We start from the raw sequence: 21,375 nt of genomic DNA, 5'->3' as shown, positions 1-21,375 counted from the left end.
CTTGTTAAAACGTTCCAACAACTTACCTGTCTTGTTTTTAGTATGAGAGTGGTTCCGATAACTTTCCCCTAAGCTTACTACAAAATCATGTCGTCTTACGTCCATTTCTTTTGTTTCATGGCTGCAGGCATTAACCTAACTTTTTAAGTTTAACTGCCAACAGCAGCAATCTCGCTAACAGTTATTATTGCGTTGAAAAACATTACTCAATATACATCTAGAATGTGCTTGGCTGTTTACAATGGCAACGTATTCACGGTATTGCTCCCGAACTGAGTAGGCTGCTGCTGCGTTGTTTTTCCAGATCAGATCTAAATATAACTCCGGGATCGCCCTCAGAGCAAAGTGTCAATTTTTGACGTCACAACCAGGGTTGCTCTGTAGAGAAGGGAACTGAAAGAGTTAACCAATGGGCGAAGCCTTGCTCGATCACATGACTAAGTAATCAGAAATCGTGACACAGTGACTTTGAGCAGGAACACGTAAGCGTCGCAAAAGGGCTCCTTGAGCGAAAATCCATCGTTTTGGTGGAAAAGGACCTGGGTAAGTGGAATGACTACTTTTTCATCTGCATATGTACACAGGTGTTGGTTCACAGTTTTGGCCAGGTTGTAGGATCAAGCTTAAAAGAAGTTCAGACGGTCCTCGGCCGCCATTTTGGGTATCAGGAGAAAGAAAACAAACCAGCTTTTTCACAAGACTTGGTAGGGAATGTTGATTTTCTTCCTCTTCGTGCTTTATTCAAATTATTGTACAACCATGTGGAAGTCTCCCGCAAACAGGGCGAAGTATTTGTGGGCTCTTTACGTTCTAAAAGTGGGAATATCTGGTATTTTATTGTGTGTATCATCACAGTCTGTTGTGCTTTGCCCGAGATCAGCTGGCCTTTATCCAGCCAGTGAGACTTGACCCCTTATCTAGCCACAACTGGTTCTTTGTTTGAGGAAAACGAGGCCCTTATGGCGAACATCAGAAACACGAAATTCACGAGTACTTTACAGTTTACAATAACTCCAGAAGGAGAAAGCTGCTGTTAACTTTTGAGAAATAATGTCTGAATTGACTGAAAAACAGGTTACTGTGAGTGTGAGCCTAAGACTGTGAGTCTGAGACAGCACTGGCACGGACGTTGAGTCACTGGAATATCAATCAATCAATCAATGAGGCTTATATCGCGCATATTCCGTGGGTACAGTTCTAGGTGCTCTGCAGTGATGCCGTGTGAGATGAAATTTTATACGGCCAGTAGATTGCAGCCATTTCGGCGCATATTTACCTTTCACGGCCTATTATTAATTCCAAGTCACACGGGTATTTGTAGACAATTATAAACTGTGCCGAAGCAATTTTGCCAGGAAAGACCCTTTTGTCAATCGTGGGATCTTTAACGTGCACACCCAATGTAGTGTACACGGGGGGAGGGTTCGGACACCGAAGAGAGTCTGCACACAAAGTTGACTCTGAAATAAATTTCCGCCGAACCTGGGATCGAACTCACGCTGACAGCGGCCAACTGAATACAAATCCAGCGCGCTACCAACTGAGCTATATCCCCGGAATAGACCCTATCGGTATTCCAAGCTCGCGTAATCTTTCGCAAACTTCAGAGCATAGCAAAGCATGCGGTACAGCGATCTCGTGCGAGCTGCACAAGCCAAGGTTCAAAGTTCTCGCGATGTTCAAAGCATAACAAAGAGCGTGTCTCGCGAGAGCTGCTCAGATACCGAAAAGGCGAGAACTTCAAACCTTGGCTTGTGCAGCTCGCACGAGATCGCTGTACCGCATGCTTTGCTATGCTCTTGCTCTTGCTTTGCATTAATTTGGGGAAAATCATGTCCTTGAAAAGCATTTATTTGGTCCTGGAAATGTCCTTGAAAACTCATTGAATTGTATCAGCTCTGCCCTGCAGGAACCCTGCGAAAAGGTCTATTTAAATTACAAGTGTTGTTTAACTTGTTACTTCTGTGATTGAGGGTACACGAAGTGCAATGGAGTGTTCACACTTCTGTAACTACAATATACTCAGCGCTGAAAGTCCACAAAATGGGGCACTAGCCTTTGGCGAGTACTTCTCATAATTTACTAGCCAGAGAGCAAATTTTACTCGCCAAACCAATCATTTGTTTCAGCAACTTTCCTCGCATATGGGGCGTAGATTAACAATTCTACTCGCCATTTACATGTTTCTACCCGCCATGGCGAGTAAAATACTCACCACTTTCAGGCCTGATACAGTTAGTATTACTATAACTGTCATAAAAAAAAAAGGTATGAATATGACTTTGGTTTAGGCTAGGCTGTCAATGATGACTCATGATCCAGGATTTATAGTTAAATAGAGAAGCCTGATTCAGGTAACACTAACACATTGTGACCAGATGCTTGAAGATACCTAGATCATGCTTGTAGTTGTACCAACAAAGTGGCACAGTAAAGCAACATTGAATCAAATTTATCGAGCAACTACCCCCCGCAGGTTAGGGGGAAGAATTTACCCGATGCTCCCCAGCATGTCGTAAGAGGCGACTAACGGATTCTGTTTCTCCTTTTACCCTTGTTAAGTGTTTCTTGTATAGAATATAGTCAATGTTTGTAAAGATTTTAGTCAAGCAGTATGTAAGAAATGTTAAGTCCTTTGTGCTGGAAACTTGCATTCTCCCAGTAAGGTCATATATTGTACTACGTTGCAAGCCCCTGGAGCAATGTTTTGATTAGTGCTTTTGTGACCAAATCGAGCAACTTGAAATTAAAAAGAGTGCTTTGGCATTGGAATTGTGCACCATTTGGGCCAGCACTGTTAGTCCCAGATCACTTTTCTCAATCTCACTCTCAGCTCCTATGCCTGAAGTGGAGACTTGAAATTATTGGCACCAGTCTAATCTGTCAACTGAAACTGCCAGATTCATTTTATCGCAAACCCTGGTAGTGGTACATTTGTTTCTCATGCTGTTTTTTGTATTTTTAAATGAACTGAAGAATCTTTGTTTGTAAACAGGTGGACAAGTATTGATGCATCAATGGTGATGAATTTAGGTTCATGTAGCATTTACCGTTGCACTTCCACTCGAAGTAATAAGGGTTGAATTAGTTGGATGTCTTATCCTTTTTAACTTATTCAAAGAAGAAGATGACACTATAATATAGTTAACTGCATCATGCATGTTTTGATTATGCAACAATGTGTTTAAAACAATGGTGCTCTGCTTTATTTTTTTTAACCCATCAAAGCTCCACATTAGAACCAGTCACAAAGATCTGAGTTGGAGCGTGATTCAAGGCCTCTGCATGCACAACTGGCACTTAACACCAACCATGCAGACTGTGTCTGGAACAAGCTACACTGATGTTTTGATAAGCCAGACATGATGGTGGACTGGGCAGCTGACCCCAGTAACAGGAAGGGGAAAAAATCCTCACATTCATAACTTTCGTGTCTACGTACATGTGCTCAGGGTGTGTCACTGTGTGTGTGTGTATGTCGTGCCAAATTTGCACACAAACACAAAAAAGAAACTTAAGTCACTGAAACAATATGGCATAAAGGTAAAGACATTTACCAGGGCTCTCCATGGACGCCCGTTCTAGAGGGTCCATGAGCCCCACTTTTAATGATTTGAGGGTGAGTTTTAGAGGGTCCCAATATTCCAGGATCCCCACGCAGTGTGATTGCCAATAGTGGTATATGAAGTGTCTTTTTTATTTGAATATTTGAGGAGGACACAGCAATTATACCTTCTTAAATAGAAGATTAGAACACGCACACATCCTTTTAACTTGACTTCCTGTTCTTTGTAATTTGATGTTGCTGTTTTTCTTCAAAAATGTCTGATTCCAAATACATTATGCACCCTTTCAAACATAAGTTTGTCATTGTGCTTTCAGTGTTTCACTAGACTTAGTTAGGGCGGGGATGTAGCTCAGTTGGCAGCGCGCTGGATTTGTATCCAGTTGGCCGCTGTCAGCGTTAGTTCGTCCCCACGTTCGACGAGAGATTTATTTCTCAGAGTCAACTTTGTGTGCAGACTCTCCTCGGTGTCCGAACACCCCCGTGTGTACACGCAAGCACAAGACCAAGTGCGCACGAAAAAGATCCTGTAATCCATGTCAGAGTTCGGTGGGTTATAGAAACACGAAAATACCCAGCATGCTTCCTCCGAAAGCGGCGTATGGCTGCCTAAATGGCGGGGTAAAAACGGTCATACACGTAAAAGCCGTGGGAGTTTCAGCCCATGAACGAACAAACAAACTAGACTTAGTTAACAACTACAGTTTGAAAAGAGTAGCTATGGTCCGCATGATAACGGAAATTTAGTACGTCCCGGAACCCGCTCTCTATAGGATTAGTGCGTCCCGGGACACCCCTCCATGAATTTCTAGTATATATGTGACCCTCCACCACGGACTGAGTCGCATGTCACCTTTTCATGATTTTCATATTTTTACATTTTCTTAAAGAGTTGTTTATTCTCTATCCAGTGGTAAAAACCGTTTTAGAAAAGAGTGAACACTTTCCGAGTTATAAGCCTGTGACTATGGTGACCCTCACACTGTTACTAGACACCCCCCGGACTTATATTATGCCTAGCGCAGAACCGCGTGAGGTGTCATGCGACTCATTTCGTGGTCACAGGAGGGTCACATATGATTTTGGCTTCTAGTGCGTATAGGACAAAGGGACGCACACTTTGGGGAGCCCTGTTTACGCAGCCCTTTTACAAGTTGCCACCATCACTTTTAGATTTTGTAACTCGTCTTGACAGTACAGCTGTCCGGCAAGAAGTGCTGGCAGGCTGAAATTCGAGATGGCTGCAAATTAGCCTGCCAAACAGCATCAGTTGAACTTGAAGGAGGAAAGTTCAATGGTTTGGATAGCTTACCATAACTAACAAGAGCCAAGAAGCAAGTGGCTGCATTGCATTCCTGTAATTTCTTTAAAAGTGGGGATTTTAGTTTTACAGGACCCCCCGCGGGTTAGGGGGAAGAATTTACCCGATGCTCCCCAGCATGTCGTAAGAGGCGACTAACGGATTCTGTTTCTCCTTTTACCCTTAAGTGTTTCTTGTATCTAGAATATAGTCAATGTTTGTACAGATTTTAGTCAAGCAGTATGTAAGAAATGTTAAGTTCTTTGTACTGGAAACTTGCATTCTCCCAGTAAGGTATTGTACTACGTTGCAAGCCCCTGGAGCAATTTTTTGATTAGTGCTTTTGTGAACAAGAAACAATTAACAAGTGGCTCTATCCCATCTCCCCCCCTTTCCCCGTCGCGATATAACCTTCGTGGTTGAAAACGACGTTAAACACCAAATAAAGAAAGAAAGTTTTACAGGCTTGCACAAAGGGAAGAGATCTGGTCAAATCTTTCTGATAATGTTTTGGGTGGGTTCACATGGAGTTTTCATTTCCAAAACTATCTTATCCCATTGCTGGGAAATTGGGGTGTCTCCCTCCCAGTCCCGGTGGCGAGACTCCCTACCCAGTGTGAGGGTTTTTAGGTGTAATCAACCACCTGCTCTTATGGCAGAATGACCAAGGTCTTTTACGTGTCACTATGGTGACACCGGCACGGTTGGCCTAGTGGTAAGGCGTCCGCCCCGTGATCGGGAGGTCGTGGGTTCGAACCTCGGCCGGGTCATACCTAAGACTTTAAAATTGGCAATCTAGTGGCTGCTCCGCCTGGCGTCTGGCATTATGGGGTTAGTGCTAGGACTGGTTGGTCCGGTGTCAGAATAATGTGACTGGGTGAGACATGAAGCCTGTGCTGCGACTTCTGTCTTGTGTGTGGCGCACGTTATATGTCAAAGCAGCACCGCCCTGATATGGCCCTTCGTGGTCGGCTGGGCGTTAAGCAAACAAACAAACAAACACTATGGTGACAAGGGAGTGTGACATCCATACCATTTCCGATTCTGCACATAAGGTTGAGCCTTGTACTTGATTCAAACCTGCGACCCAAGGATCTCATTCTGAAGTCCAGCGCTCTACCAACTGAGTGTGTACCGGTGGGGGTGGGCTCTTTTTCCCATCCTGTCTTTGTTTTATTTTCTTGAAGTTTTTTTTCAATAGACGAATTGTGAAAATACCCGTCGGGTTTTTGACTCACATGCGAAGCAAAAGTGAGTCTATGTACTCACCCGAGTCGTCCGTCCGTCCGTCCGTCCGTCCGTCCGTCCGTCCGTCCGGACGTCCGTCCGTCCGGACGTCCGTCCGGAAAACTTTAACGTTGGATATTTCTTGGACACTATTCAGTCTATCAGTACCAAATTTGGCAAGATGGTGTATGATGACAAGGCCCCAAAAAACATACATAGCATCTTGACCTTGCTTCAAGGTCAAGGTCGCAGGGGCCATAAATGTTGCCTAAAAAACAGCTATTTTTCACATTTTTCCCATTTTCTCTGAAGTTTTTGAGATTCAATACCTCACCTATATATGATATATAGGGCAAAGTAAGCCCCATCTTTTGATACCAGTTTGGTTTACCTTGCTTCAAGGTCAAGGTCACAGGAGCTCTTCAAAGTTGGATTGTATACATATTTTGAAGTGACCTTGACCCTGAACTATGGAAGATAACTGTTTCAAACTTAAAAATTATGTGGGGCACATGTTATGCTTTCATCATGAGACACATTTGGTCACATATGATCAAGGTCAAGGTCACTTTGACCCTTATGAAATGTGACCAAAATAAGGTAGTGAACCACTAAAAGTGACCATATCTCATGGTAGAAAGAGCCAATAAGCACCATTGTACTTCCTATGTCTTGAATTAACAGCTTTGTGTTGCAATACCTTGGATGACCTTGACCTTGGGTCAAGGTCACATGTATTTTGGTAGGAAAAATGTGTAAAGCAGTTCTTAGTGTATGATGTCATTGCTAGGTTTAGTTAAGGTCAAGGTCAAGCATGTGAGTCGTATGGGCTTTGCCCTTCTTGTTGTGGATTGTGAAAGGGTGAATACTCTTGGTTTTAGTGTGGCAAGTTTTCATTAGTTTCAACATGTTTTTCCTGCCCCCTGGCTTGTGACTGGCCTATAATGTCGCGTGAGAAAGTTTGACTCACAAAAAGCAAGAGTATTTGATCTGGTTTCACAACCCGTACAGATATTTCTGAACATTGTATTTGTAGTAGTACTTTTTGTGGATTATCTTTAATTTTCAATTTAGAAACTGGATTTTGGTGTTAGTTTTGCTAACAACATGACAATAGCTACATGATTTTACTAGTAGTTAAGAAACAAAAATAGTCAATTCTTGTCAATCACTGTAACATCGAAGTTAGAAGAGGAGCATTTAGTTCTCCCTGAGTTTGGAATAGAAGAAAAGAACAGCACATGAAGTCATACTAAACTAATGATCTTCCAGTCAAGGAGCTACTCTGTTACTGTCAGAAATACAGCTGCCTGAGTGTTCACCTGCCTGAGTTGTGAAGTCGATGCAGCGGCCATACTCTTTGCAGAAACGATGCATGGGCATTCCTCCGTGTACAAAGACGGAAAGTTTTGCTGCCGTTTCATTACTGGCTTGTGGTTCGCTGGTTGACAGTTTGGCTCAGTGTGATTTGTAAACCGTTTTCGCTTAGCTGGATCGGACATCTTGAATACCTCAAATCTATTCAAACTTCTGTTCGACATCGATGGGGGGGGGAAAAACCTACCCCTACTTCATCAAAGACTAGGTCTTGGTTTCAAAACAAAGAAAGTGTTGCAGCGTTTTCTGATTGGATGGAATAAGTCGCCTGTTCCGATCCTAACGCAATGATTGCATGGTTCGATGGGCGATACTTGGAGAGTCACGGAAATTGCCGGAGATCTGCGGTCACAGCAGTACGGTACAAACTCGATGCTCCTAGCTGCGTGCAGAGCATCTCATGCCCAGTAAAATAAATGCACAAAGGGCCTATTACAACAGTGGGTGGGCATCAACATACGGATCATTGAACGCATTATGTTGACTTTATGGGGGTGGTTCATGGAGCGAATTTGTGTGCACTGCACGCGGTTTTGATGACACAGGGTTTTTGACTCACATGCGAAGCAAAAGTGAGTCTATGTACTCACCCGAGTCGTCCGTCCGTCCATCCGGAAAACTTTAACGTTGGATATTTCTTGGACACTATTCAGTCTATCAGTACCAAATTTGGCAAGATGGTGTGTGATAAGGCCCCAAAAAACATACATAGCATCTTGACCTTGCTTCAAGGTCAAGGTCGCAGGGGCCATAAATGTTGTCTAAAAAACAGCTATTTTTCACATTTTTCCCATTTTCTCTGAAGTTTTTGAGATTCAATACCTCACCTATATATGATATATAGGGCAAAGTAAGCCCCATCTTTTGATACCAGTTTGGTTTACCTTGCTTCAAGGTCAAGGTCACAGGAGCTCTTCAAAGTTGGATTGTATACATATTTTGAAGTGACCTTGACCCTGAACTATGGAAGATAACTGTTTCAAACTTAAAAATTATGTGGGGCACATGTTATGCTTTCATCATGAGACACATTTGGTCACATATGGTCAAGGTCACTTTGACCCTTATGAAATGTGACCAAAATAAGGTAGTGAACCAGTAAAAGTGACCATATCTCATGGTAGAAAGAGCCAATAAGCACCATTGTACTTCCTATGTCTTGAATTAACAGCATTGTGTTGCATGACCTTGGATGACCTTGACCTTGGGTCAAGGTCACATGTATTTTGGTAGGAAAAATGTGTAAAGCAGTTCTTAGTGTATGATGTCATTGCTAGGTTTAGTTATTTGACCTTGACCCTGAAGGTCAAGGTCATGTAAAGGTCAAGGTCAAGCATGTGAGTCGTATGGGCTTTGCCCTTCTTGTTTTTGTTTTTTTTACCAGTGAAAAAAACCCCTGTAGTTCTAAAAATCAACCGGTAGGTCATACCGGCAGCCAATTTTGTTCCGGTATTTTCTCATTTCAACCAGTAAAATACCGGTAATTCACGGTTAACGCCAATACTGAGTGCATACACAGACAGGTACATGTATGACCTTCTTCATTTGTAATGGTGGTTAACATTTTTTTCCCTCTCTTTGTTTTGACAGGCTGACAGTGTCAATCATCTTCATACAGTCCACTTGAGGAAACATCGAGGAAGCAAGGAAGGCAAAAGCCATGGAATCGAATGGCAACGACAATATACCACCAACATCGATGTGCAAGAATGGCTGCGGCTTCTACGGCAGCTCTCAATTTGAAAACATGTGCTCCAAGTGCTACAAAGATGTGGTGAAGCGTAAAAATGCTTCTCCTGTCAGCGGCCGCTTGAGTCCCATCGTCACCACAATTGCAGAAAGCACCGCTGAGAAAGTGGATAGCATGACGGTGTCTCTGGCTCAGGCCAATCTAGGTATGGCTCCTGGAACATACACTTACTTACTCTTTATGCTTTGGGCGTCAGAATACTATTTGGACTTTAAGAATCCACCTGGTCATAAACAGGATCAGTTCCTGTTGGTGTAAGGTGTCTGAAGTAGTAAATACTAGTATTGAATCAGAATGCTTGGAATGTGGGATGCTGCATGTGGAACTCCAGTTAGAGTAGTGTAGTCTTTGCTACTATAATATCTGCCAAGCTAACTTGCGTGAACATGAATTTTTGTGTATACATTTGAGCTTGATTACACCACTGAATGATGGCTAAAAGTAGAGAAGTATTGCCATAACATGGGAGAGAAATGGAAGTAAGATGTGGTAATGAAATAACCTCTTTGAGAAAGGGAGTCTGAATAGTCTAAGCAGGCGTATGTGCCTTCAGACATTGAGTGCTAGAAATATTTAACAGCAACATGCAGTATATATTATGGCATGACACATTGGTATATATTCGTTAGTCATCCCAACACGTTGTACACATTTTCGTTGGTGAGAAAAAGAACTTGGGACTCGTGCTCATAAATCATCATTTGGGTCACACAAAATCACTCCACATCTCAGAAGTTAGTCAAACTATAGATTATACTCTAGTATAAAGAATAAATTCAACAAGAAAAATTTTGTCATGTGCAGTTGTGGTTTCAGATGAACCGACGCCGTCCAGTGCTCGCCTGGAAACGGCTAGCCCCACGGTGACTGTGGCGGCCTGCTCATCGCAAGATAAGGATGGAGAACTTACTGAAGAGGGAGCAGAGGGTAGGTTTCAGTTTGTCAAACTTTTGTTGAAACTTTCTTTGTGTTCACGTGCGGGTTTGAGCAGTTCAATTAATTTCTGGTGTGACTATTTTTCTCGCACATTTCTCTTCAGTTGGCTGTACGCACTGTGAAATTAAATTTTCATCTAACTTCACAATAGGACAGTTGAGTTTGAGTAAACAACTTTTAGGTCCACTCAGTTTTATTCATGAGTAGGGAAAGAAGTTCTGGTGGAACTTGAAGTTCAATTACACATTAACATGCTTCCATTTGAAACTTCGAGGTCTTCATCGCGGATTGACGCCCGACAAAAGCTAATTAAAGCCCGACGGAGCGAAGCGACGGAGGGCTTCAATTAGACTTTGGGAGGGCGTTAATCCACGATGAAGACCGAGAAGTTTGAAATGGAAGCATGTTAATGTTATTGTAATTCAATCTGACGACGATCTCTTTCATGCGGTTGCAAACAGACAGAATTGGTTCTGTTCTGTTCACACACTACTTTCAGTGCACCTACCTGCAAGGGTCAAGTCCCAAGAAATATGTCTCTGTATTCCTATCTTATCACTCTGCTCCTGTTTTGTTTTCTTTCACACACATTTTCCCTTCTTTTTTGACGGGTTTCTGGACAGCAAACTCTAAAACAAATTCTTTTCATCACAAAAGCGATCTTTGGAATTGACTGACGTAGTCCGGAAGAATTCATGCATCAACTTACGTCACGTATTTGACGTCATCACTTCGCATACCTTATGGTCTCGGTATTTCGTTGGCCTAACCGAGACTAGTTGAGGCTGTATCAATGCTCCTCGCCAGCAGGTTGTTAATGGATTTTTTAGCGAGTGGTTATCGACAATTAATGACCGGTAATTTTTAATGAGTTGGGGCATTCTGACCAATCACAGAATCTGTTTCATTAAAACGCAAACTTGATTGAATTACAATATGCTTTATTTTCTAGTTAGACGTTTTCTTATTTTAAGAGAACAGAGTCGATGAACACAGTGTGAAACCTGAAACATACCTCTGAAGTGTTGAAAACGTTTGTTGCGTGACTTTCAACTCTGCAATAAAGTGTAGCCAATATAAACGAAAGAGTCCCTGGAACAGAAATTGCATAGTTTGTAATGACTTTGAAAAGCAGCTCTGTTCGCGATTTGATGATGCTTATATCATGGAGTAGAAAGACACTTTCTCCTTTTTAATGTTCCCAAAACAGAATAAGGGAACACATTTTTACTGTTTTCCGGGAGTGTTCATTCCTTGATATTTAATTGGTTCGGAACACCAAATAGGTTGAAAGGACATAAAAACCACCAACCTTATTATTATGTGCTGGAACTCCCTTCATTAGTTTTTTAGTCTTTCCCATTTTTAACTACCTTGCCTTCCCTTCATAATCTCTACTGAAACATTTAACTACCTTGCTTTCCCTTCATAATCTCTACTGAAACATTCTTGAAAGCTGTTTTTGTTGAAGCTTGTCGTACATGTGGTTGTGGGTGTTCCTTGAAGCTGGTGGTCACTGACTGTTAAGTGTGTATTGCTGTGTGTAGGTGGGGTGACTGTTCAGTGTGTATTGCTGTGTGTAGGTGGGGTGGTCACTGACTGTTCAGTGTGTATTGCTGTGTGTAGGTGGGGTGACTGTTCAGTGTGTATTGCTGTGTGTTGGTGGGGTGACTGTTCAGTGTGTATTGCTGTGTGTAGGTGGGGTGGTCACTGACTGTTAAGTGTGTATTGCTGTGTGTAGGTGGGGTGACTGTTCAGTGTGTATTGCTGTGTGTTGGTGGGGTGACTGTTCAGTGTGTATTGCTGTGTGTAGGTGGGGTGACTGTTCAGTGTGTATTGCTGTGTGTAGGTGGGGTGACTGTTCAGTGTGTATTGCTGTGTGTAGGTGGGGTGACTGTTCAGTGTCAATTTGCTGTGTGTAGGTGGGGTGGACACTGACTGTTCAGTGTGTATTGCTGTGTGTAGGTGGGGTGGTCACTGACTGTTCAGTGTGTATTGCTGTGTGTAGGTGGGGTGACTGTTCAGTGTGTATTGCTGTGTGTAGGTGGGGTGACTGTTCAGTGTGTATTGCTGTGTGTAGGTGGGGTGGTCACTGACTGTTCAGTGTGTATTGCTGTGTGTAGGTGGGGTGGTCACTGACTGTTCAGTGTGTATTGCTGTGTGTAGGTGGGGTGACTGTTCAGTGTGTATTGCTGTGTGTAGGTGGGGTGGTCACTGACTGTTCAGTGTGTATTGCTGTGTGTAGGTGGGGTGGTCACTGACTGTTAAGTGTGTATTGCTGTGTGTAGGTGGGGTGACTGTTCAGTGTGTATTGCTGTGTGTAGGTGGGGTGGTCACTGACTGTTAAGTTTGTATTGCTGTGTGTAGGTGGGGTGACTGTTCAGTGTGTATTGCTGTGTGTAGGTGGGGTGACTGTTCAGTGTGTATTGCTGTGTGTAGGTGGGGTGGTCACTGACTGTTAAGTGTGTATTGCTGTGTGTAGGTGGGGTGACTGTTCAGTGTGTATTGCTGTGTGTAGGTGGGGTGACTGTTCAGTGTGTATTGCTGTGTGTAGGTGGGGTGGTCACTGACTGTTCAGTGTGTATTGCTGTGTGTAGGTGGGGTGGTCACTGACTGTTCAGTGTGTATTGCTGTGTGTAGGTGGGGTGGTCACTGACTGTTAAGTGTGTATTGCTGTGTGTAGGTGGGGTGACTGTTCAGTGTGTATTGCTGTGTGTAGGTGGGGTGGTCACTGACTGTTAAGTGTGTATTGCTGTGTGTAGGTGGGGTGACTGTTCAGTGTGTATTGCTGTGTGTAGGTGGGGTGACTGTTAAGTGTGTATTGCTGTGTGTAGGTGGGGTGACTGTTCAGTGTGTATTGCTGTGTGTAGGTGGGGTGACTGTTCAGTGTGTATTGCTGTGTGTAGGTGGGGTGGTCACTGACTGTTAAGTGTGTATTGCTGTGTGTAGGTGGGGTGACTGTTCAGTGTGTATTGCTGTGTGTAGGTGGGGTGGACACTGACTGTTCAGTGTGTATTACTGTGTGTAGGTGGGGTGGACACCGACGGTGCATCATCAGACAGTAGCGGGGACAAGGACAAGAAGCCAAAGAAGAACCGTTGCCACACCTGTCGTAAAAAGGTTGGCCTGACAGGTAAGATTGTTGCCACTGTCTTTTTTTTTTAACACCTCTGAAATGTGTTACAACATGAGCAGTGTTAATATTCTTTGCAAACAGATGGTGGTCAGAGGACACCCTTGCCTCCCAACCTCCACCATTCTCTTCATTTTGTGACATCAGTCAAACTTCCCCAAAAGACATATCTCGCCACAATGCATCATCGGCACTTGGTTTTTGTTCCGCTGGGCAAAATTAATGAACGGAGCGGTATTTATTGACAGACGGGAATCTTCCGACTTTGGCAGAAATCCAACTTTTGGGAAGCGCCAGAGGTCATTTTCATGAATCGTCTAAATCCGAGGAGAATTTTTTTTTAGGGGTATAGTATAATGTGATAGCTGTTCGTGGCCGAATTTTCCATCGGTCGATCTCTCAGACTATTCTCAAATGGCTCGTTCCCATACTCCTTACCATCTTCAAAATGGTTGGGTCAACAAGACAAAGTGTCAATCCCTTTTGTAAAGACCACTGGTGTAAGCTAGCCAAGACTGACCGGAAATTCTCAAACCGAACCATTTGAGACATCCTGCGTTTGAAAAGGGTCACGGGGTACCATTGTTTTTAGGCTCAAGACTGAATGCGATTGAGTTTTGCAGGAGACAAAATAATGTTTCGGAAGCTGAATGCCGACGAAAAAGCTTTTGTATTATAATTAAAACAAATGGAACTGGCTTGCAGAGAGTATTACCGTAACGGTCAGTCAGCAAAACCGAAAGACGAAACTCCAGGCTGAGGTGTCAACATCAGTTGGCGACTCCATCGCAGGGGTTGCCATGTAATCAAGTATGGCTCACGTGGAAAGTCAACTTTTATGGAAGGATCAAAATAAGAGACATTTGTCTGGTTCTAGATTTTGATTTGTTGACTGAAAATTGCCAACTCAAAAAATCTTCATCTTGAAAGTGTGAAGATGTGTAACTGTAAGGTGGTTGATTGTACTCATGCGAGATAACAACAAAACTCAATGATGCAAACGGTGAAACACTTTCTAGTTAACAGTGTATTTGCTTCTTGTGGAAGCTTCTTCAATTTACAGAACACTTCGTTGTGCCTAAAATGCGCCTTCAGGTTTCCCCAAATGTGCAACTAAAAGTGTACCTTTTCTGAAGGGTAAACTGGAGAAGATAAGATACATTTTTCTGAATCTTGATTTTGATTGCACACAAAAATTCGGCTTCAGGGGACTTTGCCACTGAAGGCCTTCGCAGGTCTCCGCTTTATTTTCAGACTTTTTCGCAATTTTCTGTTCCCACCTCTGATTTAGAATGCTATGGTTGACGACAGACATAATTTTAGACGATTTTTTCATGCAAATAAATATTGGTTTAAACAGAAGTGTTTTTGTGCTATCTCAGACATGGGATACTGTGAAACCTCTGCCGTGTCTCAAATTGACATGTTTGTGTCGTTGCCAGACTTGAGCGTGCTGTTAGAAGGTTCTTTGGAACTCGATGATTATATAGATGTGAAATGTGTGTGTTTGTGTGGTTGCAGGGTTTGAGTGTCGCTGTGGGGGTCTTTACTGCGGCATCCACCGGTACTCCGACAAGCACCAATGTTCCTTTGACTACAAGGAGCACGGGATGGAGCTGATACGCAAAAACAACCCTATCATCGTTGGCACCAAGGTCCAGAAAATCTAGATTCCCTTCTCACCCACCCACCCCCAGCTTCCCTCTTTCCATCCGATTGTCTGAGGCCAGCGCACGTTTGGAGGATCAAGCTTCTATAACCTCTGATGAAAAGAGTATATGGTTTTGGGCTCACAGTCAGTTTTGGAAGATCGAATATATCTACCTTTTGCACGAGTGGTAAGCACAGCAGATAAAAGAGAGCAACTTGTCTTTTGATGTGAGTTGCGTGACTCTGTGGTTCAGGGGTTCGATCCTCTGGATCCGATGTTGCTGTGCTGTCGTGATCCCATCGCAGCTGGTGGCCAGCCGGATTTTAACGTGGACGACTTTTACCGGGACTTTGGATTATGATGCGACAAGACGACAACGTTGTTTTCGCATCTTCACAGAGGCTGTGAAGGTTGAAATGGGACTGTCTTGTTAGTAGAGTGATACTTATTAACCCAGCGTGTTGTCCTTACAATTGCATTAGAGGTTATTGCTTTTTTATCCGCAGTGGAGCTTGAGCACTGGCCTGAATGTGTTTCAGCAAGAACAGCGGTGAATGTGTGCATGATTGTACAGCGTCAACAGAATTGTGTGAGTAGGTGGAGGGGTGAAAGTAAAGAGAGAGTGCGTATTGGTGTGGTTGTAGTATTGGTGTGGTTGTACGGTGGCTCAACCAATCTCCGGAATTTGCTGTCAGTCATCATTGACATGTTGAAAAGTGTGGGGTGGAACAGACCTGAAAGTGGCTTTTGTACCAGGAATTTGAAGTGTAACTTATAATCAGATGTTGAAAGTCAGCCTAAAACTGGTCTTTGCATTTGCAGCAAGTTCCACCCCTTCTTTCATGAGAACTGAGGCTCTGTCGAAAGGCAACGCTGAGAATTGTTTGGTAGACCCATTGAATTTTTGAAGTTTTCCAGCTGTGTCAGTGTGTGCGAATAACTATTAACTAAGTTTACCCTGTCTAAGTGCAAAGTGAACTTATTTGAGCTAATTAAATTTTAATCAAATGCTAATCAATGTGGAGAGAGATCTATTAACAGTGAAACAAGGTTGAAGGGAAAGGATTTTTGTTGGGGAATATGTTTAGGTTGAAAAGACAAAGCAATTTATTCTAGAAATGTCACGCTACCTTTTTATTTCATGATTGCTGATTTCAAGAAGCACAAGTCAAATATGACATTGACAAGCAGATTCCAGTTCCAGAATTATGTAAAACTTGGCAATGAACTGTTGTTAAATACATGTCCAGGGTTTGGTGGCAGAAATAGTGATAACATTACTAGAATCAGTGATTTAAGGAATAGTTTTTAACTGATAACGAGATGTGTTTCAGTAGTAAGAGTCGACATCTTTTCTAAAAGTAAAACACCTTTGCTGTTTGCTTTTCTCCTGAGCCTCAGGCAAGTGTAAAGAATGACTTTAAGTGAGGGAGGTGGCGCGTGTGATGTGCCTGTGGTGTGTTGACAGTTTGGTCTTGACATGCATGAGTGGTTGAAGTAACTAAGCTTATTGTTGATATATATATATCTATTAACTAATGACTACAGGTAATTGTGGCTGGTGTTGTCCCATCCCGTCGTTTAACCCTTGAGTGTAGCTCAGTGTGAAAGAAAAGTACACATCTGTTAATTTCAGTGCACATATTTTCCCAGCTTGTGTAGCTCTTGTTAGTGATTTTGGGCCCTGCTGTGAGCAGCTATCTCTATGGAGAAGAGGCAAAGACTGAGTGAGTTTCAGTGGGCCACTCAGAGTGTAACTGTAAAGTTCCTCAAAAAGTTGGATTAGGGTAACCCTACAGACCCATACACTTTTTCCACCACTGAAAAAAAAGGTATGCAGACGATGGAATATTTGGCACTTAATACCTACAGAAACTAAAGCTTGTACAACCCATACCACAAACACCCCCCCCCCCCCCCTCATCCCCAAGGACCAAATAACCCTACTTCAGTATTTTGGTCATGTTAGCCTAATCCAACCTTTTTGAGTGTTTTTGCCTGCACAGTTGCTGCTCTTGGCATTCCCTGCTCTGTTTTACTTTTGTGATGCGATGCTGTGCTTTCTGATGGGTTTCATTCTCTCTACCTACACAAACTTGTTTTCTCTCATATTTTTCTTTGTACTGGTTGATGATTGCTAATAATTGCGTCACTGAATGCATTACTTAGCAAGTGCTTTGTCATACGGCCTTCGTGTAATTAATCAATTGTCATCAGTGATTTTGTGTTTGATAATTCACATTGCTCTTACACCTCCTTCTGTGTTTGGATGTTACATTGTTTTATTATAATTTTTGTGTGTGCTTTGGTCGATGATTTAGAGACAGTGTTTTGTCGCTCAGCAGCCAGCACCTCGTTGCTGTATCCAGCAGTACCTTGTCTTTGTCATTTGCACCTGTCATTGTGTACTTTGCTGATTGTCTGACTTTAGTGTACTGTATCTCTTCTCATAATCTTTGCAAAGGGTTTTTGGGGGTGGGGGTGGAGAAACGTTTTGTTTTGGCACTGGGATTTAATCACCGGCAGTTAAATATTACTAGTACTAGCAATTTTTGTGAATCCACCTTAATGAACCTTGCACTGTCATGCCTCATGCCAAGCTTGCTGATATCTTCCTGGAGACTTTGTCCTGTCGCTGTGTTGTGTGCCCATCGAGACAGAATTACCACTGTATTACAGAGTCTTTTTAACAGTGTTACTGCATTGATTCAAGTGGAACTGGCCGTATGTGTGAGAGAGAGAGAGTGCGTGTATACGAGAGAGAGTATGCGTTTGTGTGTGAGAGAGAGAGTGTATGTGACTTGTGAGAGAGAGTGTGGGTTTGTGTGTGAAAAACAATTGATTTTAAATGGAATGTGATAGGCCAGTGACAGCTGCAAGAGTGTTAATGTTTTATGTTGAATTTTGGAGTGAAAATTGTTGTTCAGGTCTGTGTGTGTGTGTTTTAAAAAAAAAAATTCATGTCAGAACGAGAAGACAAATTTGTGTGCTTTTTGATTTTTCATGCTTGCAAACTAACACCAGCCTAACGGAACCTTATATTATCAGTACTGTACTTGGATTGAAACTCCTTGTTCTCTTTATTCCCCACATTTGCTAATTTCACCGAGTTGAAGAATAGCTCTGGCCTGCTTTCACATTTTTCATGAGTTAGTGTGTAACATTTTTCTATTTTGAAATGGATGTCATATGCTGCTCTTCTTCGGTTGAAAACGACGTTAAACACCAAATAAAGAAAGAAAGATGCTGCTCTTCTTCCTGCCCGAAGTCTGCGGCATTTGTTACCTTTTATTTTGGAGTGTTTTTTAAAGATCTAAATATCAATGTGTCATTTTGTTTTTAATAGTCCTTTTATTTTAGTTTCCACCATTTGCTGATATGCCTACTTTCAGCAGTTAAACTTAAAGGCAGCTGTCGGTGAAACAGGAAGCCCCTGTAAACGGTCGCAGTCGGTGAACCAGTTATAAACGTACCATCAAGCTGTTTTGAACTTCTGATCACTTTCATCGAGTGCTGTTCTGGGCAGAGTCCGTGAACAGGTTCACTGAAAAACTCGAAACGTTGATACTTCTGATCACTTTCATCGAGTGCTGTTCTGGGCAGAGTCCGTGAACAGGTTCACTGAAAAACTCGAAACGTTGATTTGGTGAACATTTTGATAATGAAACTGGCAGATTTTGGTAAGGATTTAACCAGTGCAACATTGATCAACATGGGGCAGCACTGTTTACCTGTATTTGAGTGTGTCGGATAAAAAAAAAGAAGCAGGATGATGTGAGGATCAGTCACATACGTATGCACCAAAAGACGCCCAGCTCGACTTGCTTTAACAACTTGCGAGATTCTTTTTAAGCCCTGAGGCTAGGCAGCATTTTTTTCAATGGCTGTGTGAAAAGAAAGGTTGAGTAGAGTAACAATTGGCAGCATTGGCCAAGTCTTATGTTCTGACTTGTCTTCTGTTTGTAGGGCTGTATTTCTCAGGGGTGGGACTCTTCCGCGAATCTGCGGATTTCCGTGGACACAACTTACGAATTCCGCTGGAGTAATCTATTTTTAGGCGTCAAATGATATTTAACGATTTTATTCTCAAACGGCATTTATTTCTCAAACAGTTCGGAATGGTATTTGGTACAGTCTTCGCCTTTGCCTTTTCCGGTTTGCGAAACAAAATGGCGCACCGCAAAGACATTGTCGAACGAAGCAAATGTTCAACATTAGATGAAAGTTTGAAAAACAAGTGGAGATGAGATTGGACAGGGGAGAAGGTTGATAAAGAACTTATTGGAGAATTCATCACAGTATCTATAACTTGTTGACTGAATGATATGGAGAGAAGTAAAGATGGAACAGAACACTGGAGGCTTTACTGAGAGTTAAATTGTGCTGACTGAAAACTCCTGATAACTAACAGTACCCCCCGCGGGTTAGGGGGAAGAATTTACCCGATGCTCCCCAGCATGTCGTAAGAGGCGACTAACGGATTCTGCTTCTCCTTTTACCCTTGTTTAGTGTTTCTTGTATAGAATATGGTCAATGTTTTTAAAGATTTATGTTAAGTCCTTTGTACTGGAAACTTGCATTCTCCCAGTAAGGTCATATATTGTACTATGTTGCAAGCCCCTGGAGCTATTTTTTTATTAGTGCTTTTGTGAACAAGAAACAATTAACAAGTGGCTCTATCCCATCCCCCCCTTCCTCGTCGCGATATAACCTTGAACGGTTGAAAACGACGTTAAACACCAAATAAAGAAAAAGATAACTAACAGTAATTTTGAGCTTCAATGCATTGGGGTGTCACTTGGATCATACTATTGCCAGTATTGGATTATGGATACATGGTTCATTACGTAATTATATGCACCTTTACACTGTTACCATTGTTATGTGAAAGTGTTTTGGTTTTGTTTTTTGGTTGGGATTGTTTTAGGTGGGGTTTTTTTTTGGGGGGGGGGGGGGGGGGAAGCAAGGAAAATGTCTTTTTTACCTGATCCAAACAAGTACGATTTTACTTTCAGAATGCACCAGATTGCACAGATTTTAATGTACCATTTCAAAAAAATTCGGGGGGGCATGCCCCCGAACCCCCCTACAAAAAAAGGAATTTCCTCTTTTTTCATCAAAAGAGAGTCCCACCCCTGATTTCTGAAGGCTTTGGTTAAAAACTATCAAAATAGACACTTTACTTCCAGGGCTGCTTTTAGTTCCCTTTTAAACTGGGGTCACATGTTTGGTCTTATTCTGGTGTTGCACTTTTGTTTGGTGTGTAGGGTTATTGTGTGATCTTTCTCTCTGTTCTTGCTTCATGGTGAACGAGTCTTTCCATGTAGGTTTTGATCATTTGATTGTGAGTGTACTTGTACTGCCTTTCTTTCCACTTGTTCTATTTTAGCCCTGTATTGTATGGAAAAAAAATGTCTTTCGTTTTATTTTACAATGATGTATGGTTAAATTGTATGTATGAAAAAAAATGAAAATAAATAAAACTACAAATATATTTGAGGTGTTCATGAGAAGGGTTTTTTTGGGAGTACGACTGTGGTAATACTGTACTTGTCATCAAATCAGTCATTCTTTAATGTTTCTTTATTTGTGCTTTCATGCATACACATTACAGTAACACACACATGACCGTTCTTGTTCTTGCTCACTTAATCTTAGTCACATGCGCAGACCTGTTTACCCTTACATTGACCCATGAGGAAGATTTGAAGGAAAACGAGGAAGATTTTCCACTTCATGAGGAAGATTTTTTTTAAAGCCACAAACTCGCTCTAAAGCAATAAAACACTTTTTTTTCATAATTAATTTTGCTGTGTGCCCAGAAATGATAAACTGATGGACTGTACGTGCCGTTCACAATCATTCTTCCCACCATGAGTGATCGAGAAATGACTGTCACACAGCGTGCAGTAAGAATGGCTTGGTCCAAATTTCTTGGAAACCGTCAAGTCCGGATACTTCTTTGAGTAATCTTCTTTCCACTTCTGATAATAGATTCTCTTCTTCTTTGCCCCACACGCATTAGTCGCGCTCTTCATCGTCAGTTTCGTGTCGGTGTCGGTGTTGTTCCTTTCTTTTTGGAGGCATTTTGCAAAAAGACACCAACTGGCAACACGTGTAACCAAAGTACCGGAAGTAGACCCACGGTTCTAACCGGAAATGGACGAAAGACGTCGTAATACTGAGAAAACTATCGCGACTTTTTACCGAAAACACCACAAATATTTTTTTCTCAAAATCGCGCCAAATTGCGGAAGACTTCAAGCAGTGCGCGGACAAGCGGAAAAACGATATTAAATCCGTAAAACTTCCGCCTATTCCGTAAGAGTAAACACACACACACACATGACAAGGCTGCTACAAGTATTTCCTGACAGGATGTGTTTTGTCACTCCAGAGTAATTATGAATACTTCACTGTCAACAACATGTTTAAA

General features: G+C 42.3%; 1 protein-coding gene across 2 annotated transcripts; it reads left to right on the top strand.

Annotated features, from left to right (window-relative positions):
- The first annotated feature begins 411 nt into the window (after nt 1-411).
- On the top strand, nt 412-20,433 carry LOC138950932 (AN1-type zinc finger protein 6-like). 2 transcript variants are annotated; one of them, XM_070322651.1, is made up of 5 exons: nt 412-543; nt 9,060-9,364; nt 10,036-10,146; nt 13,184-13,288; nt 14,810-20,433. In XM_070322651.1, the coding sequence occupies exons 2-5, from the start codon at nt 9,130-9,132 to the stop codon at nt 14,956-14,958; spliced, it is 600 nt and encodes a 199-aa protein (XP_070178752.1). In that variant the 5' UTR covers nt 412-543; nt 9,060-9,129; the 3' UTR covers nt 14,959-20,433. The 2 variants fall into 2 exon arrangements, with proteins under 2 accessions (XP_070178752.1, XP_070178751.1); XM_070322650.1 differs by having other exon boundaries at nt 10,024-10,146.
- Nucleotides 20,434-21,375: the final 942 nt, after the last annotated feature.

Source organism: Littorina saxatilis, linkage group LG16 (assembly GCF_037325665.1).
Source record: "Littorina saxatilis isolate snail1 linkage group LG16, US_GU_Lsax_2.0, whole genome shotgun sequence".
NCBI classification, from domain to species: Eukaryota; Metazoa; Mollusca; class Gastropoda; order Littorinimorpha; family Littorinidae; genus Littorina; species Littorina saxatilis.
Note: the sequence above shows the minus strand (reverse complement) of the source record. Positions and strands in the feature narration are given on the sequence as shown.